Source organism: Narcine bancroftii, chromosome 9 (genome assembly GCF_036971445.1).
Source record: "Narcine bancroftii isolate sNarBan1 chromosome 9, sNarBan1.hap1, whole genome shotgun sequence".
NCBI lineage: Eukaryota > Metazoa > Chordata > Chondrichthyes > Torpediniformes > Narcinidae > Narcine > Narcine bancroftii.
The window spans coordinates 117,404,137-117,425,316 of record NC_091477.1 but is presented as its reverse complement, the minus strand read 5'-3'; the positions used below and the strand labels follow the sequence as shown (position 1 = coordinate 117,425,316).

The window sequence follows — 21,180 nt, the reverse complement described above, 5'->3', positions numbered from 1 at the left end:
AGACAGCACTGGATTTGAACCCGGGTCACTGGTGCTGTAACAGTGTTCCACTAACTGCTACGTTAACCATGTCACCCAATGCTTAGTTGTGTGTTTGCATCCTTTTGCACAGAGGACTGGAGAACGTGGTTTCGTCAGGTTGTACTTGTATAATTGGATGCTAATGAACTTGAACTTGACCCCTGTATTGTTCTGTTGCGTCTACTCCTCCCAAGGCTGAACTCTGTGGCAAGGGGATCATTCTCCCAGCTGAATGCAGCGCTTCAGACATTGTTGTAGCACCCTTCAACTGGTTGATCAATCTCACTCCTGTACGTTGCCTCATAACAAATCAAAGCTTCAAGGTTGGAAAATCTTCCCTAGCGATCAATGGGGTTTCAGATGTCGCAGCCAGATTGCCCCCACACTGAATGTTTATTTGGCTCAAGTTATATGTCTCCGTGGCAAGTCAGCTGACCATCTTGCTCAGATACAGGTGCCCCATGTTGATTCGCGAGCTGTGCACTTGGCTTCCCTTTTTGTGCGGGGCTTGTCCGTGCTCATTTCAGCTAATTGTGCATGTGGCTACCCATTTAAAATGGTTGACCTGATGCCTTGGGAGGTGTTTGATGGGAAGCTTTTCCATGCAATGTACTTTCAGTCTCACAATGGATGTACAATGGATGACCTCCTGGAAAAGAATGAGGTGCTGGTTCATGAGTTTCAGAAGCTGAAGTGTCTCATCAATACTGTATGTGCAAGAAAGAATAAAACTTTGCAGAGCAAACCTTGGCCTCTTATGGCAGGTCACTCATCAGCCAGAGAAAGGCCTGGATCACTTAGTCGAGGTGCCCATTACATTTCCCAGCGTGGACACGCCACCCACCACACAGGATATCAAGTACGATATCCACAACCTGGCTGGACCAACTCAACTCAAACAGGTAGAAGTCATCAACCAAATCCAGGATCTTTCCCCAGGAGACCGCAATGTGCACCCTGGTCTTTTGGTTTCCAAGGTTACCAGCCGAGATGGAGTTAGACAGATTGTGGAAGAAGACAGCACTAGAAGTGAATGAAAATGTGGTATTGATTTCCACTTGTTCAATCGATAAACTACCTGAAGCTTGAAAAAAAAAAAAGAGGTTGGAAAATCAAAAGGATATTCCATTTCTACCAACTGCAAAATCCTTTGCTTCAAAATGGTGTGAATAATTTGTCCAATTGCAATAATTTAAAAATGTTAATTATATTTATTTTCATCCCATAGGCTCAAGGTATCAATAGCCATTTCTTTATTCTGCTTAGAATTCAGGAAGCTTTGCCTATCTGCAATAACATCTCCTCCTCAATCACCAGCATCGAGCTAAAAACATTCATTCGTTTCATTGCTACTTAATTGATCTTTTTAATATATTTTGAAAATTCACAGGTGGCTGCCTACCTGCACTGATAGCAGAATTGTAGCAATGCAAGTTTAAAAAAAAAGCCACTCAAGTGCACGAGGTCTTTTGGAAATTTTATTGCAAGTGCCGAATCATTTGCTTCATCCATCCCAGCTGCATCACCTTTTTTGTTTTTAGCCTGCCTCTCTGTCCTCAGTGATCCACACTGGCACTCATCCATCACTTCTGACATTCTGATCCATCCACACCCTCCCTCGTCCTCTTGAATCTCTGCAGCACCTAATAGCCCTGAATGTGCCTGGGATTGTCTGATCACGGAAGCTAAGCAGGCTTGGGGCTGGTCAGGACTTGGAGGGGAGACTGCCGAGGAATACCAGATGCTGTAGGTTTCTGTGAGGGGCGCTGGACAAAGTGGTGACTCTGTGTTTGCCTTTACGATAGAATTTAAGAATTTCATGTATGTTACCTTCTAAAGGTAGTACATGACAATAATGGAACCTTTATTTTTTCATTTCCTCCAACCCCCAAATCCTCATTCCTCTGAGACTTGTTACTTCACCCATCATAGCCATGTCTTCAGCTGTTCTCAACGGGGGCCTGACAGACCCCTGGGGGCCACAGCACATTTAAGTACAAGCCTTGCTTTCTTTTCACCTCACATTAAAAAAAACATAAAAGATACTTGTGTTATGTAGTCTGTTGGAGGGAAGTATGGAAGAAACCAAAATTTGACTGTTTCACAGGGAAGGGGGCCATAAACTTTTAGCACAATCTTTTTTTTTGGGGGGGGGGAGAATGGGTGGAGGGGAGGGCATAGCCAAAAAAAATATTGAGGATGTCTAGTTTTGAGTTCCATCCCAAAATCTTTCCACCTCTTATTCTTTTACCCAGGTGAACTTAAATCCTCTTTCTTGAAGAAACCTTTCATTAACCCCGCCTCACAGATCCTCTTTTTCCTTGCATTTTTTTTTCTGTAAATTGCAGGACATTGATTAACCCAATGGGTTTGGAAGCCAATGCCAATAATATTGTCCACGAGCAGAAGCACTGACTTTGAAAGAATCACTGATATCCTTCAGGGTAGTTGTTACCCACAAAAGATCAATAAACAATTTGCTGGAGAACCACAGCAAGTTTGGCAGCATCAGTGGGAGAGAAAGAATTGTCATTCCTTGACTTGATCCTTTCTCACGAGATCCAGTCCCTTCCTACCTACATCCACAATGCCTCACCTGCCATCCAACTTTTTGACAAATTCCAATTTCCTGGACCTGATCATCTCATCTTCAATGTATCCTCACCCATGCGAGATCATTTTTCTTGCCTATTCGTGACCCCCAGATCCACCTGAAAGGCTTCACACCTCTCTAAAAGGTGCCTAGCAGGCTATTCTATGCGTAGGAATGGGCAATCTAAGCTCGAAACTAGCATAGATCATTTGGACCTAGTGGACTGTTTCCGTAACGTTAGTTCCTTGTAACGTGCAAAAGAGGGCTTGAATGGATAACAGATTACGTTAAAGATGCCAAGTGTCTCATCTTCAGAACTCTTCAATGGCATTTCTTCATAGAACCAAGAACTGAGGGAACCATTCAGCCTTTTGTCAAAGGGCAGTGGAAGTAGAATCTTTGAATACTTTTAAGGCAGAAGTAACTTCTTGGTAAGTGAGCAGATGGTTACAAGGGATCGACCAGAATAAAGAATTGAGGTTGTAAATCAGATTAATCATGATCTAACTAAATGATGGAGATCTGAAGGGTCAAGAGGTGTCTCTTGCTCCTAATTTGCATGCGTACTCCTGATCCTCCCAAGGGGTAGCATGGTTCACATAGCGGTTAGCGCAATGCCTTTACAGCACCAACAATCGGGACTGGGATTCGAATCTTGCGCTGTCCGTAAGGAGTTTGTATTTTCTCCCTCTGTCTGTGTGTGTTTTCCCCATGAGGTCCAGTTTCCTCCCACCATTCGAAACACACCGTTAATTGGGTGTAAATTGGGCGGATTGTGGGGCTGAAATGGCCTGTTACCATGCTGTACATCTACATTTAATTTAAAATTTAAATTTTCTTTAAAAATTGAGATATTTTCCAATTATCTAAAAAGGTACTACATAAGAATATCTGCTATGTTTCAGGCAATCTGTGCACAGCAGGCTCACATGCACTGTGGTAGAGACAGAATCATTTATTCTGGCAGCAAGGAATGAGGGACGAATTACCACAATGAGATGTTAATTTATAGCAGCCATTCTCAACAGGGGCAATACTGTCCACCTTGGGGAACCACCACATATTTAAGTAAAAGCCTGGTTTTCTTTTCACCTTGCATCTTTTTTCATGTGGTCAGTAGAAGTAAGGAAGAAACCAAAATCTGACTGCTTCATAGGGAAGGGAACCCATTAATTTTGATCAGAGCCCTAAGAGGGCAATAGCCATAGTTGGTTTATACTATTTCTGATGGCGCAACTTGCATACCTGCAGCAAGCAAGAATTCCAGTACATTGTACTCGTGTACATGACAATTAATTTCATATTACACCATACAATCATCTAGCATCCTCTCAGCAACGTGCCGCTGTGCAAGGCTGCATTTTTGTGCTCGAGCACCAATCGATAGTCTCCAACCACAACCTTCCAACTCTGAGGTGACCATGCTACCTCACGGTCCCAACCAATTACTGAAGTGACCTGGAAATTAGCAAAGCTCAAGAAAGTGACTTAAGCAGCCGATTACCACCTTTCCCTCCTCGAGACATCTTAGAACATTTTATTCCAAGGGGCAAAACAGCACAACACTGACAACCTGGTTTTTCTTTGTTCACTCAAGATTCCAGCATCAACAACTTCCTGCGTTACTCTAACAAGGTCCTGTTAGCTTTCCCAAGAACCATCTGACTGCACTGAACACTGGCCTTTTAACACATGATGCACCAAGGCATCACAGAGCTCCATAACCCACCGCCATTTAGAAATTAGAATTTTTTTTTTTTAAAACCTTTACAGCCATAAAGAGCAAATCCACATTTCTCACATCATTCACCAGATTGTTATCCCCTCATTGAACATATCTACATCTCTTTGTAATCTCTTTGTGTCCTCTCGACCACTTATTTTCTCACCTGGCCTCAGCATCGAGCCAGGTGCTATACCATCCATTGCATGATACCAACCAGAAAAGGTCTACGCCTGTTCTATTCGCTGAGTCAGTCAATATTCTACCCATGAAAATAATATGCAGCTTTTAATTTTTACAATGACCTTTGATACCACCACCTCATGAAAGGCTTTCTGGAAATCTTAGCACACTTACCTCTCCCTTAATCCATAGCACATGCTACTTCGTCAAAGAACTCTAATAAATTGGCTGGTCTGGTTGAGTTTTTGGTCAATGGTGACCCTCAGGATGTTGATGGTGGGAGTCCCAGGGCAAGGGTAGGTGGAGAGACCCCTCCTGCTGGAGATGGTGATTACCTGGCTATTCTGTAGCGCCAATATTACTTGCCATTTCCCAGCTCATATCTGAATGTTGCCCAAATCTTGCCGTATGCAGACATAGACTGCTTTATTTGCTGAGGAAATGCTGGTGATATTGAATCTTGCACAGTTACCCACATTACTACTTCTGACCCTGTGATGGAAGTCATTAATGAAGCAGTTGAAATGATAGGCCAGGATAACACGGTGCCAAACTAATCAACCCAGCCCTTCCCCAGGCAGTGATGATTGGCCAGAGGTCATGTGATCCTGGCCAACCCAAAATGGGTAATGGGAAGCATGTTTTTGGAAGGCAAGTGATGCTTTCAACAATATTTCCATCACTCTGCCGGTGATCAAGAGCAGACAGTGTGACTAAATCTCTTCTGCATTTTTGCAAACAGGGTTTAGAACACAAAACAGTACAGTAAAAGAACCTGGCCATGTCATATTTATTTGATCATTTGGAGAGGCTGGTGTTGAAGCAGATCAGTTCCTGTCTGAGTGGTGAAATGGATCTGTTCCAATTTGCCGACCATAGCAACAGGTCTATGGCAGATGCCATTTCACTGGCTCCACACAAAGCTCTCAAACACCTAGATAGTCAGGACACATACATCAGGATGCTCTTAATTGACTACAGTATGGCATTCAACACCATCATCCCCTCAAAACTGATCATCAAACACCAAGTCATGGGCCTCACTTTCTCATTGAGTAATTACATTCTGGATTTCCTCATCTCCTGACCAAAAACAGCAAGGATTAAGATGAACATCTCCTCAACAATCTCCATCAACACCAAAACACCACAGGGCAGCCTTCTTAGCCTCCTGCTCTACTCACTTCATACTTAGGATTTTCTGGCTCGTTATGACAATAACACCATTGGAAAAATTTGCTGACAATACGATGGTGGCGGCTAGTATAAAATGGGACGATGAGTCAACATACAGGAAGGAGATTGAAAACTTGGCTGAATGGTGTACTAACAACAACCTTTCACTGGCATCCCAGTTAATTGGCCGTTCAATGTCCCGGTTAAAGAAGCCGTTTTTGCTGTTCCCACTGGGAAACATTTAACTGGGACACAACCTGCTTTCACATTGACCCCATGTCTGGGGATAGGAGAGTCTACCTTCAACATTTTTGTCCCAGGATGCAACTTGTCCTTTTTTCACTGGAATATAAATGCATTACAGGTAAAATGAGAATTTCATTCCATGTTACCGTAGATCAATGGTTCTCAACCTTTTTCTTTCCACTCGCATCCCACTTTAATTAATCCCTATTCCATCGATGCTCTGTGATTAGTAAGGGATTGCTCAAGGTGGGATGTGATGCCATGGGAAGGTTGAGAACCATTGCTCTAGACCCAATTATTTTGAAATATTTTGCTTGAGAAAAATTGTCATTGGTCCATTTCCTTTGGAGTTATGGAACCGTGCACATAATGAGTCAATTAGGTATGATTAAAACAGTGGTTTTCAAACTTTTTCTTTCCACTACAGTTGTGTCATCCGCAACCTTGATGACACTGTTGGAGCCAGATCTGATGATGCAGTTGTGGGTCAGTAGCATGAACAGGAGTGGGCTGAGCACAAACCCCTGAGGCGCACCAGTACTCAATGTGACGGTGCTCGATATTCTGCTACCAACCCGGATCTCCTAAACTTGCGATCTTTCTGTTAGGAAGTCCAGAATCCAGTTACAGAGAGGGGTGTTGAGTCCCAGTGAGGACAGCTTCCCCACTAGCCTCTGGGGAATGATCGTATTAAACACTGAGCTGAAGTCAATGAACAGCAGCCTGGCTGAGGAATCATTATCCGGGTGGACCAAGACGAAGGGAAGTGACAAGGTTATAGCATCGTCTATGGGACGCTTTCTTCTATAGTCAAGTTGAAATGGATCCAGCATCTCTGGGAGGTGCACTTTGATGGGTTCCATCACCAGACATTTCACAGGGTGATAGTCATTGAGGTCTGTTACTGTTGCCCTCTTGGGTACCAGGATGACGGTGGCTGTTTTGAACCCTATGGGAATGATGGACTGTTGTAGGGAGGTGTTGAAGAGATCCATGAAGACCTCCGTCTATTGGTCTGCGCAGTCCTTCAGTGCCCGATCTGGTTCGTTGTCTGGTCCCATCGCCTTGTGGGGGTTCACCTTGGATAGTGCTCCCTTCACCTCGGCTGCAGCTATGCATGGGGGCCGTTCATCAGGGGAACAAGAATCTTTCTTTGGCATAATTCTGTTCTTCTCATCAAGCAGTGCATCAAAGGTGTTCAGTCTGAACAACCTTCTTGGTGTTCAAGATGAAGATCAACCCCAAGGAATTAAGGACAGTCAAATTCATTTGCCTGCACAAGGCCTCCTGGCATTTGTTATCATCTGGTCATTTCACAGCTGTGGTCAAACAAATCCAAAGGGAATCTTCAAGAGTACAATTATAATGAAAAGAAAGAATGTTGCCCATTTATGTTCCTTTAGAATAGATTTCCATGCGTTTGCTGCAAAGTCAACTCCACAGGCTGAAGCATCTTATATTTGCATCAGCACTGGCTTGTGGGTTGCTCATGGTCCAAACAGCAATTTAAAAAGGCATCAATAAGCAGGTCTACACAGAACGCAAGCACTTTTGTTTCAGAGGAGGGGAACAGCAGCCAGATTGTGCCAAGTAGACAGGATATATCACCCTGTATATCAGCGTCAGGATTTCAGAATCATCTCAGTCTGCGGGCAATATAAAAATCTCATGAATGGAGTTATTTCATAATCATCACAGATTCCAGATCCAATCTGCACACTATAATCACGTCGAAGTACTCGAGATGGCAGAGGTCGACAGCATCGAGTCCACGCTGCTGAAGATCCAGCTGCGCTGGATGGGTCACGTCTCCAGAATGGAGGACCATCGCCTTCCCAAGATCGTGTTATATGGCGAGCTCTCCACTGGCCACCGTGACAGAGGTGCACCAAAGAAAAGGTACAAGGACTGCCTAAAGAAATCTCTTGGTGCCTGCCACATTGACCACCGCCAGTGGGCTGATAACGCCTCAAACCGTGCATCTTGGCGCCTCACAGTTTGGCGGGCAGCAACCTCCTTTGAAGAAGACCGCAGAGCCCACCTCACTGACAAAAGGCAAAGGAGGAAAAACCCAACACCCAACCCCAACCAACCAATTTTCCCCTGCAACCGCTGCAATCGTGTCTGCCTGTCCCGCATCGGACTTGTCAGCCACAAACGAGCCTGCAGCTGACGTGGACTTTTTACCCCCTCCATAAATCTTCGTCCGCGAAGCCAAGCCAAAGAAAGAATCACAGGAGACTGACAGCAGAGAAACTGGCCCTGATCACTGGCTCTGCTAACCGCTACAGTAACAATGCCATCTTGTACAGTTGTACTATGGCATCCCACCTCTTGTACTCAGCGAATTGACTGGCATAGACAAGAGTGCCGAACGCCTTCTTCTCCATGCTGTCACCAGTTTCAGAGAACTATGCAATTGTTACTGCAACTTTGTCCAAGGCCCTGCCATTTACAGTTTATGTTCTGCACTGATTTAATTTCCCAAGATAAAACACCTCACATTTATCCAAGTTAAATTCCGTCTGCCATTCCTTGGTCCTGTTCCCAGTTGATCCAGATCCCGTTGCAATCTGAGATAACCAACTTCACTGTTCTCTGTACCACCAAATTTGGCATTGTCCACATACTTGACTAACCAAGCCAAAGTCATTTTCATCCAAGAAACAACCTACTGGAGGAACTCAGCAGATCGAACAGCATCAGTTGATTTTTTTTTTCAGTCTCTCTCGTGTCTCCACATTTCTAAGCCAAATAGTTAACATGGGTGACAAACAATAGCACCGATTCCTACAGCACTGGTCACAGACCTCCCAACAGGGAAACAGTTCTCCACTCCTTCCACCAATCCAATTTTGTACACAACTGGTTAGGTCACCCTTGACCCCATTCAATCCAACTTTCATGACTAGCCTCCCATGTGAAACCTTGTCAAAGGCCTTGCTAAAGTCCATGTAGACCACATTATCACCCTGCCATCATCAATATGAATTTCCTCCCCCTGTCAACCCCCTCCAGAGGAATAAAAAAGAATCTTTACTTTCTTACAATCCTCAAGGGGCAACCTGATGGGGAGAGCAGGAGAAAAAATAACTTTGGTTCACTTATATCAAGACTATGTATAAAAACACTGACTCATCAGATTATTTTTGGTAGGGAGGCAAAATAAAAAGAAATGGCTTTAGACTATCAAAACTTGAAGTCCAACACAGATCACAAAGTCACAATACAATGACAAAGGGCGGTTATTTTATGAATATATCCAAAAGTCACAGCATTTTCCATCAACTTGACATTAAACTAGCATGCAAAGTAATTATCTGGCATTGTTGCATTTCAATGGTCACATTTCAGTACTCAGCTCAGTGTCTGAAAATTTATTTTCAACAGAAATGTCCATTAAAGCCTTCATCTACCTTTGCATTACACGGGACAACAAATGCACAAAAGTCTAAGTTCCAAAGCTGCCCCTCGAAGCAAATAAATAAATAATGTTGGCCCACCCAGCCCACCATCAAAAGTTCTCCAAGGATTTCCCACTCCTTTCAGTTTATTTTCCTGTGAGCCTCCTCCAAACTTCTCATTCGCGGTCAAAACCAGTGAAGGTCTTGAACACTTTTGAACGAAATTCCCCCATGGTTCGTGATACGAGAATTGTGCAATACTCCACGGTCAAAATTAATCCACCAAATTGATGCAGATATAAATATGTGGACAGATATCTATATCAGTGCAGACAGACACGACTCTGTCTCACTGACCAAAACAGCAGAATCACCATCTGTGTAAAAGTGAATGCAACATTTTTCCTTAAGCTTCAAAATTGAAATTTTCACTTGATCTAAACTCACTGTAATTTTGCTTTAATGAGACTGCCAGGTACCAAGAAGAACAATCATACAAGCTGTAAATATTTAAGAGAGAGGCAGCTGGCAACCATCTTGAAAAATACAACTTCAGAGCAGTTTAATGAGATAAATTCTGATTGGCACATGTCCTTAGAAACTATGTGTAAATTACCACAATTATGGTTAATCATTTGGACATCCACCATACATATATATATATATTATATATACACACACACACACACATCTATCAAACGAGTCAGAGGATTAACACAGTCTATATTAAAATAAGTGGGCATAAATAAAGGAATCACGTAACAGAAACAAAAATAAGTGTCTTTAAAAAAGACAGTAACCCATGATTAAGAAGAAGACGACAAAAACTGCAGAAGTTAGAATCGTAAGGTAGAGGAAGTCAGTGGGTCAGGCAGCATCACAGAACATAGAATATTACAGCCCATTACAGATTATTTGGTCCACAATGTTATGCTGACCTCTGTGAACCTACTCCACAACAACCCACAGTAAGAAATAGGCAGTCAACATTTCAGGGTGGGACCCTTTGACTCTCTAGCCTTCGAGGCTGCTTGACCCTTCCAATTGCTCCTGCGTCTCCTCATTTGTTAGTCATCAGTGATGCCTCCTGGAAACTGGTAACATGCTGAACACCACCCCTCTTTCTTTACTCTGTCCATCCCTCCAACTCTCATCAAATCAATAAAAACAGAAATGCTGGAGGAATTCAGCCGTTCTCACAGCGTCCATTGGAGATAAAGATATATTAGTGCCGTTGGACCCTTCTTCAATGGGAAGGTATCAGAATAAAGACGAGGCTAGCTAGAGGAGAGGTCCAGGCCAAAAATAGGTGTTAATTGGATCTGATCAGAGGAGATGTGAGAATTGTTTTTGGCTCTGTGAAAGGAGACAGAGGGAAAAGGGAAGGGGGAGGCAGAGGGAACTAGGGAAAATGCGACAGGGGAAGAAAGGTGGGGGGGGTGGGAGGTGTTTAAATGGAAGCCAGAGAAGTCAACATTACTCCACTCCTCCTTCCCCCACCAGCTAACTGAGGCACAGGCAGATTTTAATGTTATTTATATATACAAATAGGGGATGGGAAGAATGAAAAGCTCTGTTCAATATCAATCACCACACCCAAGATTACAGCAGACTTGCAGTTGTCAACCACCTGTTTACATTGTAATTCAGATACTGTTTGAATACTCAAGTTAAAGCAAACATTTGCTTAGTTTGAATCCAACAAGCTTCAGCATTTGATATCAATAAATTTCTACATCACATACACACAACTGGAGAGTTGCTTCTTTTAAATAACAAAGTAGCCTCAAAGCACGAGTCAATATTCGTTAAAAATATCTGTTGCAGAATTGAGTTGACCAACTTTCCCCAATTTTAACAAAACCCTCTTTCACTCTGCATCCCAATCCACCTGAAAGTAATTGTGTCTGACTGCCTATAAACAGGGTCATCAAATAATAGTGGCCTTTGTGAGGCAGTAAAAAGAACGTTTCATGTTTTTACACAGTCACTGCGTTGTGTAAATAGCTTGGAACGGGAATGAGGGTGTCATTCCCAATCGGACATTTTACCTCCTCGACCCCTTGTCAATTTCCCAGAACACCTGCAGTCTAAATTGAACGGAAGGAATTCCGTGACCAACGGGCTAACGAATAGGACGTCGCCCCAGTGGCGTTGCAAGTTCTGCCTCTTTAATTACTGCACTTCCACTCTGCTGCCGAAACTTGCATAAAAAACGGAAATTTGGAGTTTTGGTCTTTCGAGTGTGAACGACCAATGAATGCCAAGATGTCAAACATTCTTCAGACTGGTAAAATCACGCAAAGGATATTGAAAAAAACATTTTTGATAGCCAAAGGAGACTTACAAGTAGGTCAAAACAAAAAAGGTCTCATAGAGAGATAGAGTTTTTACACCAAATAGACCCTTCAGCCCAACTTGTTGATGCCAACCAAGTTGTTGACCCAAGCTCATTCCATCAAACCATATCCATATTAAATTAATTTATTTAGACATACAGCACGGTAACAGGCCATTTTGGCCCATGAGTCCATGCCGCCCAATTTACACCCAATTAACCTACACCCCCAGTACATTTCCAACGGTGGGAGGAAATCGGAGCCCATGGGGAAACCCCATGCAGACACAGGGAGAACGTACAAACTGCTTACAGTTGGTGTTGTAAAGGTGTTGCGCTAACTATTTCTTTCCATCTCAATCTTCCTACATGTGCCCCTACAGAATTTAAATGAGAACATACTCCTCATGATTTCCATATATCTCAAAAGGTTACCTATCAAATTGCTATGCGTCAGGTAAAAAACCCAACCTATCTGGTCCCTCTTTAATATTCAAGCCCTCAAGTTCCCATAATCAACCTCACAAATCTTTCTGTGCCCTTTCCAGCTCAGAGTCCTCTTTATTAGAGCTGGATGACTAGAACGACACACAACACTCCAAGTTTAGTCTCACCAATGCTCAAAGGCAACATCCCAACTCTTGTACTCAACATTAAAGACAATCCGCTGGAGGAACTCAGCAGGTCAAGCAATATCAGTGGGAGAAAAAGATGATAATGCTCAATCACTGAGTTCCTCCAGCAGATTGTGTTTGGCTTTAGATTCCAGCATCCACAGTGCATCTCTTATACTCAGTGCTTTGTCGACAAGCAAGGGTGTCAAGCACCTTCTGCACCACCCTATCAACCTGTGCCGTCATTTTCAAAGAACTATGTACCTGTACCCCTCGGTCTCACTCCTCCACGATAGCATCTATCAACTGAATTATTATCAAACATACAGAGATATGGTGAAAAAGTTTAGTTTTGCGTGCCATACAGGCAATTCATGCCTACTCTCAGGATGAGAATAAACTCCAGAGGGTTGTTAACTCGGCCTGCGATACCACAGGCACCAGACCTCACTCCAAGCAGCCACAATCCAGCATCTATACAAAGCAATACACAATCCAGCATCTATACAAAGCAATACACAATCCAGCATCTATACAAAGCAATACACAATCCAGCATCTATACAAAGCAATACACAATCCAGCATCTATACAAAGCAATACACAATCCAGCATCTATACAAAGCAATACACAATCCAGCATCTATACAAAGCAATACACAATCCAGCATCTATACAAAGCAATACACAATCCAGCATCTATACAAAGCAATACACAATCCAGCATCTATACAAAGCAATACACAATCCAGCATCTATACAAAGCAATACACAATCCAGCATCTATACAAAGCAATACACAATCCAGCATCTATACAAAGCAATACACAATCCAGCATCTATACAAAGCAATACACAAATTTGTCCAGCAACTAAATTCTTGCAATTATATAACTTCTTTCACTTCTCGCTGCTGCCATCAGCAAAGAGGTCTGGGCGCCACGAGACTCACACTGCCAGGTTCAGGAACAGCTGCTGCCCCTCCACCATCAGACTCCTCAACAATAAACTCAATCAGGGACTCATTTAAGGACTCTTACTTTGCCATTTTATTGATTTTTTTCTCTGTATTGCACAGTTTGCTTACATTTTTGTAATGTGTACAGTACGTTGAGTACAGGTTTTTTTTTGGACTACCAATAAGTGGTAATACTGCCTCGCGAACAGGAAAAAGAATCTTAGGATTTTTGTGATGTCATGCATGTACTCTGACAAGAAATCTCAACTTTGAACTTAACTCCAATTACCTCAGAGCTAAATAGGTTCTTTTGAAAGTGCATTCAAGTTTTTGTAATGTGGGGAATCCAGCAGAAAATGTGTGCACAGCAAGCTCCCACACAGAGTAATTAGGTAACAACTGCATTTAAAATATAAACAAAGCTGGAGAAACTCAGCAGTTCAAACATTGTACGTTATGTAGCAAAGATAAAGATACCATAACCAACATTTCAGGATTGAGCCTTTCATCAAGGTATAGGTGTACCCCGCTTTACGAGTACCCGCTTTACATAAATTTGCTTTGTCAAAGAAACGTGTTCACTTTTGTGAAAGGATTTTCACTTTTACAAAAAAATGTGGTGAAAGCAGCGAGCCGTTATAGAGGCTGCAGACACACCCGAGCAGCTCCTTCCCTGGTAACTACGATGGGATGTCAATAGATAGATGACCCTCTTCCTCTCTTTCCTACAACCCAGACTCCTGTACCTCCCAACATCCCAACCTTGCAAGACTCAGCCTAACTAGTCTGTACATACATTATTTCTACTTTATAGGATGTGCATTTATCATATCATTCCTGCTTTTAATAAATCTTAGTGTTATTTTAGGTTTTAGGTTTTTTTGGGTCTGGGAACGCTCAAAATATTTTCCCAGAGAAATCAATGGTAATCACTTCTTCACTTTACACCATTTCAGCTTCTGAAAGGATCCATAGGAACGCTCTAGTTTCGTAAAGCGGGGTATGCCGGAAAATGGTAAATGGTAACAACTACATTATGTTTTCATCAAGTTGAGAGAGGTTCACGGGAATCACTCTCCTCTCCTCCTCGAGTTTCAATATGGTCACCAAAAACTCTCGTAAATTTCTACAGGTGTACCGTGGAGAGCCTTCTGCCTCGTTGCCTCACTGCCTGGGATGGAGACGCCTACTCTCAGGACGAGAATAAACTCCAGAGGGTTGTTAACTCGGCCTGCGATACCACAGGCACCAGACCTCACTCCAAGCAGCCTCTTTCCTCAAAGACCCCCCACCCCCCAGGCCACGCCCTCTTCACTCTGCTACCATCAAGGAAAAGGTACAGGAGCCGAAAGACGAGCCCTCAGCGGCACAAGGACGGCTCCTTCCCCACTGCCATCAGATTCCTGAATAATCCATGACACTTACTTTTCGTGCAATATTATTTTTTAGAGTAATGTTGTAAGATGGTTAATCCTGCCACAAAACACCAAATTTCATGGCTTGTTCATGACGCTAGATCCTGATTCTGAAAATAGGGAGACAGGAGGTGGGGAGAGTATTTATGGCAGTATAAAAGGCAGCACCTCAGGCAGGACACAACTCCTCAGAGGTGCCAGCCCAGGTTCCTGTGCTCAAATCCCCAGACTAGCACTTGGGCTCACCAACCCACCCACATCTGGCACTCAACCCCATCAAGTCTCTCCAGGTTGGAGCTGGACTGTTTTTGTTTCTAGCTGGGGAAGGACCCAGGCCCCCAAATGTTGGTCACCTGGATGCTCCGGGGCCTGATGGGTTTCTCCAGCATTCCACTCCAACCTGCAGCAGTCGCCCGCGTCTCCTTGACCCGGAGGGTGGCGACGGGGCAGGTTCCGTGCAACAGGGGCTAAAAACAGGGGTCGGGAGTTGGAGGGGGTGTCCCTGTCGGGCAAGAACGCTGCAAAGGAGATGGGGCTATTGGCAAAGCGGTGGTGACGCGGGAGGGGGGGGGGGGGGGGGGAAGGAGAGCCGGAGCTTCTCCCGCAGCCGCCTCGTACCTCTTTCTGCTTGGCGTCCTGCGGGTAGACGTCCGGGGGTCCCAGCCTCGGTCGCTTGAGCGGTCGCTGCTCGTAGCTCAAGAAGCCGAACGCCGCCATCCTGCATTGGCCAGCAGAGTTTGGAGAGCAGCTTCCTCCGAGCTGGTGAAAGAAAGAAGAAGGAGGTGGAGGAGGGGGGGGGGAACCTTGTAAGTGATGGAGACCAAACTGTGGACTGCATTGCACCAAAAGACTACGGTGCAAAAATAAGGGGGAGAAAGGGAATCGCGACCCCCGTCCTGGCAGCCTGTAAAATGTGCATCTCTCAGAACCTCCACACTGAGATTAGCAGCCACTGTGGGCTCTGATATCGACGGGGAATGTCTATTAGATGAGCGAGGGCATGGATGGGGATAGGAGGAATGTCTTGGACACGTGAGACACAATTGTCTATTAGACAGATGGACGGGAGATAGAGAATTGCCATTTTCATCTCTATAGGGTGTAACAAATGCTGCGCCTCCTTTATTCCAACGGTGGCTGGTACCCGAGCCCAGAGGAGAGAGATTTCTCGGGCTCAGTTCAAATCTTCCCACATTCTTTGCGTGCATTGCATCCCAACCTCTCTCAGAGTTGTTTGTGGGGGGGGGAGGGGGGTCCAAGAAAATGATACAACGTTTTAATCCACTCGCCCAGGACACCTTAAAACTCCTGTATCAATTGTACATTGTTTTGCCCCCTCAATGTCGAACATGAAATAAAAGCCTGGGAGAGGAGGAGAGGGAGGGGGGGGAGGGGGGAGGGGGGAGGGGGGGGAGGGGGGAGGGGGGGAGGGGGGAGGGGGGGAGGGGGGAGGGGGGGAGGGGGGAGGGGGGGAGGGGGGAGGGGGGGAGGGGGGAGGGGGGAGGGGGGGAGGGGGGGGGGAGGGGAGAGGGGGGGAGGGAGGGGGGGAGAGGGGGAGAGGGGGGGAGAGGGAGGGAGGGGGGGAGAGGGAGGGAGGGGGGGAGAGGGAGGGAGGGGGGGAGGGGGGGAGAGGGAGGGAGGGGGGGAGGGGGGGAGAGGGAGGGAGGGGGGGGGGGAGGGAGGGGGGAATATGAACACACCGGGCAGAACGTCTTCTTTGCTGTTGTGGAGAGAATGAAAGAGTCTTTCTGCACAGAGACAGACATCGAGCAGGGCTCCCAATGCCGGCGCAGGTTGTCCCCTACCTTGATGGAGGGTTATTGGACGTGCAGGAGACCAGTCAATGGTGCATGACCTCGTCCATCCAGCGTGGTCACCGCATGAAGCCTCCACTCTCCCTGCTCATTAGAAAGAGCATTCGTGCCCCCTCTTTGTATGGAAGCTGCTTGCCCTTGCCCTCAACGCGCGTCTCCCCCTCTGGATTGACCCAGCCCCGATACCGGGACAAAACAGCTCGCTGGGCAAGCCCCCAGTTAAAGGGAAAGGGGAGACAACCCATCAGGTCGGCCGAAAAATATTCCGTCAGCCTGGAATAAAAGGGATTGGTTTAGGGAGCGTCTCCAAAACGAAAACGAAACTGCGCCTCCTTCATATGCCTCCACTCACACAAAAAAATAGCAAAAGCCTTGTTTTTCTTTTCACCTCATGCCACATCCATATTTTTACGTCGACCATATCCTCTCTCCTATCGACTATGACCTTTCTCTTTCCACTCACCTCCCACTTGAAGTAATCCCGGGGCTCTGATGAGTGGCTTGAGGTGGGATGTGGGTGGGAAGGGAGAGAATCACTGCTCTTGACCCAATTGTCACTGAGATATTCTGCTGGGGAAAAATGGTCATTGGTCCATTTCCTTTGGAGTTCGGAAACGAGCCCAATTAAAAGTGGTTTTCAAACTTTTCCACACCCATCCCACCTTAAGCAATCCCACCCAGCACCGATGGCATTGGGAATACTTAAAGTGGGACGTGAGTGGAAAGAAAGAGGTTGAGAACTACTGATCGTAATCAATAGGAGAGAAGAAACCAACTAAACTCGACTGCTTCACAGGGGAAGGGGGCTCATAAACTTGGAGCAGGATGAAAATGGCCAATGAGGTAAAGAAGATGATGTGGTCCACTTGCAAGTTTGTTCGACCTCTATGGCTCCACTTTACCTTTCCTGTCACGACACTTGTGGAATTAAGTCATGTTGCAAGAAGCCAAAGAAAAGCTGTGGGAGGAACTCAGCGGGACATTGGAGGCAAAAGGGCTTGTCCACATTTCGGCTTTAGTCCCTGCCGCGGATACTGCCTGAACCACTCAGGGCCTCCAATAGGTTGCTGAATGCCAGCATCGGCATTCTCGTGGATCCCCAAGGACTTGACCATGCCGCAGTGTCAGAGGTGCAGACTTTTGGTTCAGATGCTAAAGCCTTCCCAAGCTGACAGAAGTAAACCCCCCACAATGTGCTTTCTCTCCACAATAAAAGGCAAGCTCCTGCAGATGTCCTGGAGCGATGATCTCGCCAGGCAGCCACGACAAAGATAATGAACCAAAAAAAAAATGATCTGGTTGAGGAGCTCCAGCAGGCAGAGCCGCATCAGTGGGAGAAGAACAGGGGGTCAACATTTTGCATCAGAACCCTCACTGGTATCACCGGGAGGGTGGGGGGACGCAGGGGGTGCAGGCCACTATCAGAGGGGGTGAAGCCAAAATGACTGACTATAAACTTCTGTACAGTGCTGCAGCAGAAATTGATTATATTTTTATAAAAATATCCCTGTAATTAGTTATTAAAACAAAAACATTTTTCATAAGCCCAGCTTCCATGTATCAACATACCTACAAGGCTAAAACTCGATGCTCGTTTACTTTTTGAGCCTTCTAATGCATTCTGATCAGAGCCCAGTTCAGTCCACTCCCACTCAGCGCCATCACCACTGCCACCACCCTCCACCCGCCCGCCCCCTCAGCACCGCTGCCGGACATACAAGGAGCACACGCCCATCTCTTCTACACTCAGCATGCTCAGTGCACTCAATCCATGGGTGGGGGGTGAGGGTGACACTTTGACTACCACACTGGGTGACACCCACTCGAGTGATGCCACTGGGAACCCTTCATGAAGACTTGATGACCATCAATAGATTCGAGAAGATCATTGTGGTCTCCTTTTCCTCTAACAACGACATTTACCTGAGGTGTTGCTTAAATAAGACTCAAAAAATTACCGAGGACCCTTTCCATCCAACACACAGAATCTTTGACCCACAACCATCAAGAAGAAACATCAACATCAGAACTGCTAGGCTGCGAGATTAGTGACCCAATTCTGTAACCAAGTCAATCATGTTGAAATATGTATATATATTTATTAGGGGGGGTAAAAAGAGAAAAAAATTAACGTATTTATTATTCTTTATTTATCTATTATGACCATTATATGCAATGTTTTATGATTGTCCAGAGAAATGCTATTTTGTCTGTTTGTATATGTACAAACAGATGGTCCAGAATGGAGGACCATCGCCTTCCCAAGATCGTGTTATATGGCGAGCACTCCACTGGCCACCGAGACAGAGGTGCACTAAAGAAGAGGAACAAGGACTGCTTAAAGAAATCTCTTGGTGCCTGCCACATTGACCACCACCAGTGGGCTGATATCACCTCCAACCGTGCCTCTTGGTGCCTCACAGTTCGCCGGGCAGCAACCTCCTTTGAAGAAGACTGCAGAGCCCACCTCACTGACAAAAGACAAAGGAGGAAAAACCCAACACCCAACCGCAACCAACCAATTTTCCCTTGCAACCGCTGCAACTGTGCTTACCTGTCCCGCATCGGACTTGTCAGTCACCAACGAGCCTGCAGCAGATGTGGACATACCCCTCCATAAATCTTCGTCTGTGAAGCCAAGCCAAAGAAAGATAAGTACAGACAGGTGATAATAAACTTGAACTTGAATGCTACCTTCGTTCCGGTCATGATGAAGAGTTTCAGTACAAAATGTTGATCATTCTTCTTCCACTGGTGAGTCCCTCCAACAGAATGCTTTTTGCTCGAGATTCCAGTGTCCGTCGTCTCCAGTGGTTCCCCAGTTTGCTATGCACCAGCTGTCCGCATGAAAGTTGGCATTCGGGTGACTGTTTCCCCACTATGAAGTGAAACATGAACATCTCCAGATTGTAGTAAAAACACAGAAATGCTGGAGGAGTGCAGCAGGTCCGTAGGAGGCAAACATATACCACCGGCTTTTCAGTTCTGAGCCTTTCTTCAAGGTATGAGTAAGAACCAGAAATAAAAAACTGAGGAGAAGGAAGGGAAGGGCAGGGAGAGGGGCACTGGCCAACAGGATTGGGTATGCATAAGAGGGCTTGAGAGGAAATGTGTCAATCAATAGGGGGAGGTGGGGGGAGCTGCTCTGTGAATGCAGAGCAGGGGAAAGGAGACAGAGAGAAAAGGAAAGAGAGGGAGACAGAGGCCAGTTCATGTCAGGCCTCCATCTGAACACCAGTTAGAAGAGCGGATCTAAAACTTAAAACTTACCTTTCAGACCCTAAAAGGCTTCCCCAGCGTCCCATTCAAATCGAGAGGCACCTCGTAGCGCCCTCTGGAGCCGATGGAGGTAGAGCGACTGGTGCCATAGCGCCACCCATCATAAATACACAGCAGAGCAATGGTCGTCACCCCTACCCATAATTCCCCCCTCACAGCTGGAACCACTCTGTGGTTCCCAGAACTGTTCCAGCTGCATAGAGGATTATGGGTAGGGGCGACGGCCATAACTCTGCTGCATTTTGAGTCGCAGAGAGCGGCCCCAAAAGCCGAAGCGGGCCCGGTGAGGCTGTCACGGCTGTACTGGCTGTCCCCAGACAGCTCCCTCCGGCCTCCACTGCCCCATCAGCTCCTGCTCGCCGCCCCTGCCTCGAGGGGGTCACGGAGGGAGATAGGTGAGTGGGGAGATGGGTCGCAGGCTGACAGCATCATCGGCCCGCAACTGTACATTCAGGTCAGGCAGAGCGCAGCGATCCGCCGATTTTCCTTCCCTGGGAAGGGTTGGAATAGGCACCTCAGAGCCAGCACATTCAGAAAGGTATGCTTTTAGGTGCAAGGGCGAAGAACCTCCACCTTTACAGACAGGTGTTTTCCCTGTTTGAAAGTGTCTAGAGCTAGAGAAAAGGAAACAGAGGAATGGATGGTGGTGGAGGTGAGCAAAGCATGTCAAGGGCTCGGGAACACTTTAGGGGAAAAGGTGCTTATGCAGATAAGAAATAAGCTTCCTTTTTCTGTATGAAGAATCAACAAACCAATTCTCTTCCAGAACAGCAGATCCAGTATTAAGGACCTAATCACACTCAGTTGTCTATATTGGTAAACCACGTCATTCAATACCCAACCTGAGGCTCCCCATGACCGACACTCAGATCGAGTACTGTCACAGAACGGAATTACCAGGCATAGGGAGAAAAAGGTTCAAGGGTGTGCTCAAAGCCTCCTTGAGGATATCCCGCAACCCACTGACTGCTGTAAATCTTTGGCCCTTTGCTCTTCAAGTGGGGAAGGAACATTGAGAATCTTGTCCATGCATCATGAGCAAGCAGAAGCCTTTAAAAAATTTTTAAATTTTAAATTTAGACATACAGGCCCTTCCCACACTTGAGCCCGTTCCACCCAATTACACTTAATTGACCAAAAATCCAGTACATTTTTAGAAGGTGGGAGAAAACCGGAGCACCCTGAGGAAACCCCACGAGACATGGGAAGTACATCCAAACTTCTTAAAGACAGCGTCAGATTCAAACCCCGGTCATTGGCGCTGTAACAGCATTGTGCTAACCACTACACTAAGTGTCCACAATCCCCACAAAATGCCCAGAGTTTCATCCCGCTGCGATCTCCTGCCCTACCCATGTATGTATGGACAGGCAGCTCCCACAATAGTTTCACCCATGTCAAAACTCACATAACAAAT

At 45.6% G+C, this 21,180-nt stretch overlaps 1 protein-coding gene across 4 annotated transcripts in view; it reads right to left on the bottom strand.

Annotated features, from left to right (window-relative positions):
* Positions 1–16,659, bottom strand: part of LOC138742700 (mediator of RNA polymerase II transcription subunit 12-like protein) — a 404,210-nt gene extending 387,551 nt beyond the window's left edge. For all 4 annotated transcript variants that reach the window (XM_069897449.1, XM_069897451.1, XM_069897452.1 and 1 more), the window contains exons 1-2: positions 16,476–16,659; positions 15,289–15,429 (exon numbers count right to left, since the gene is read on the bottom strand). In XM_069897449.1, coding sequence (XP_069753550.1) covers positions 15,289–15,387 — 99 coding nt within the window. In that variant the 5' untranslated portion in view covers positions 15,388–15,429; positions 16,476–16,659. The remainder of the gene's footprint in view (positions 1–15,288; positions 15,430–16,475) is intronic.
* Between the last annotated feature and the right edge of the window lie 4,521 nt (positions 16,660–21,180).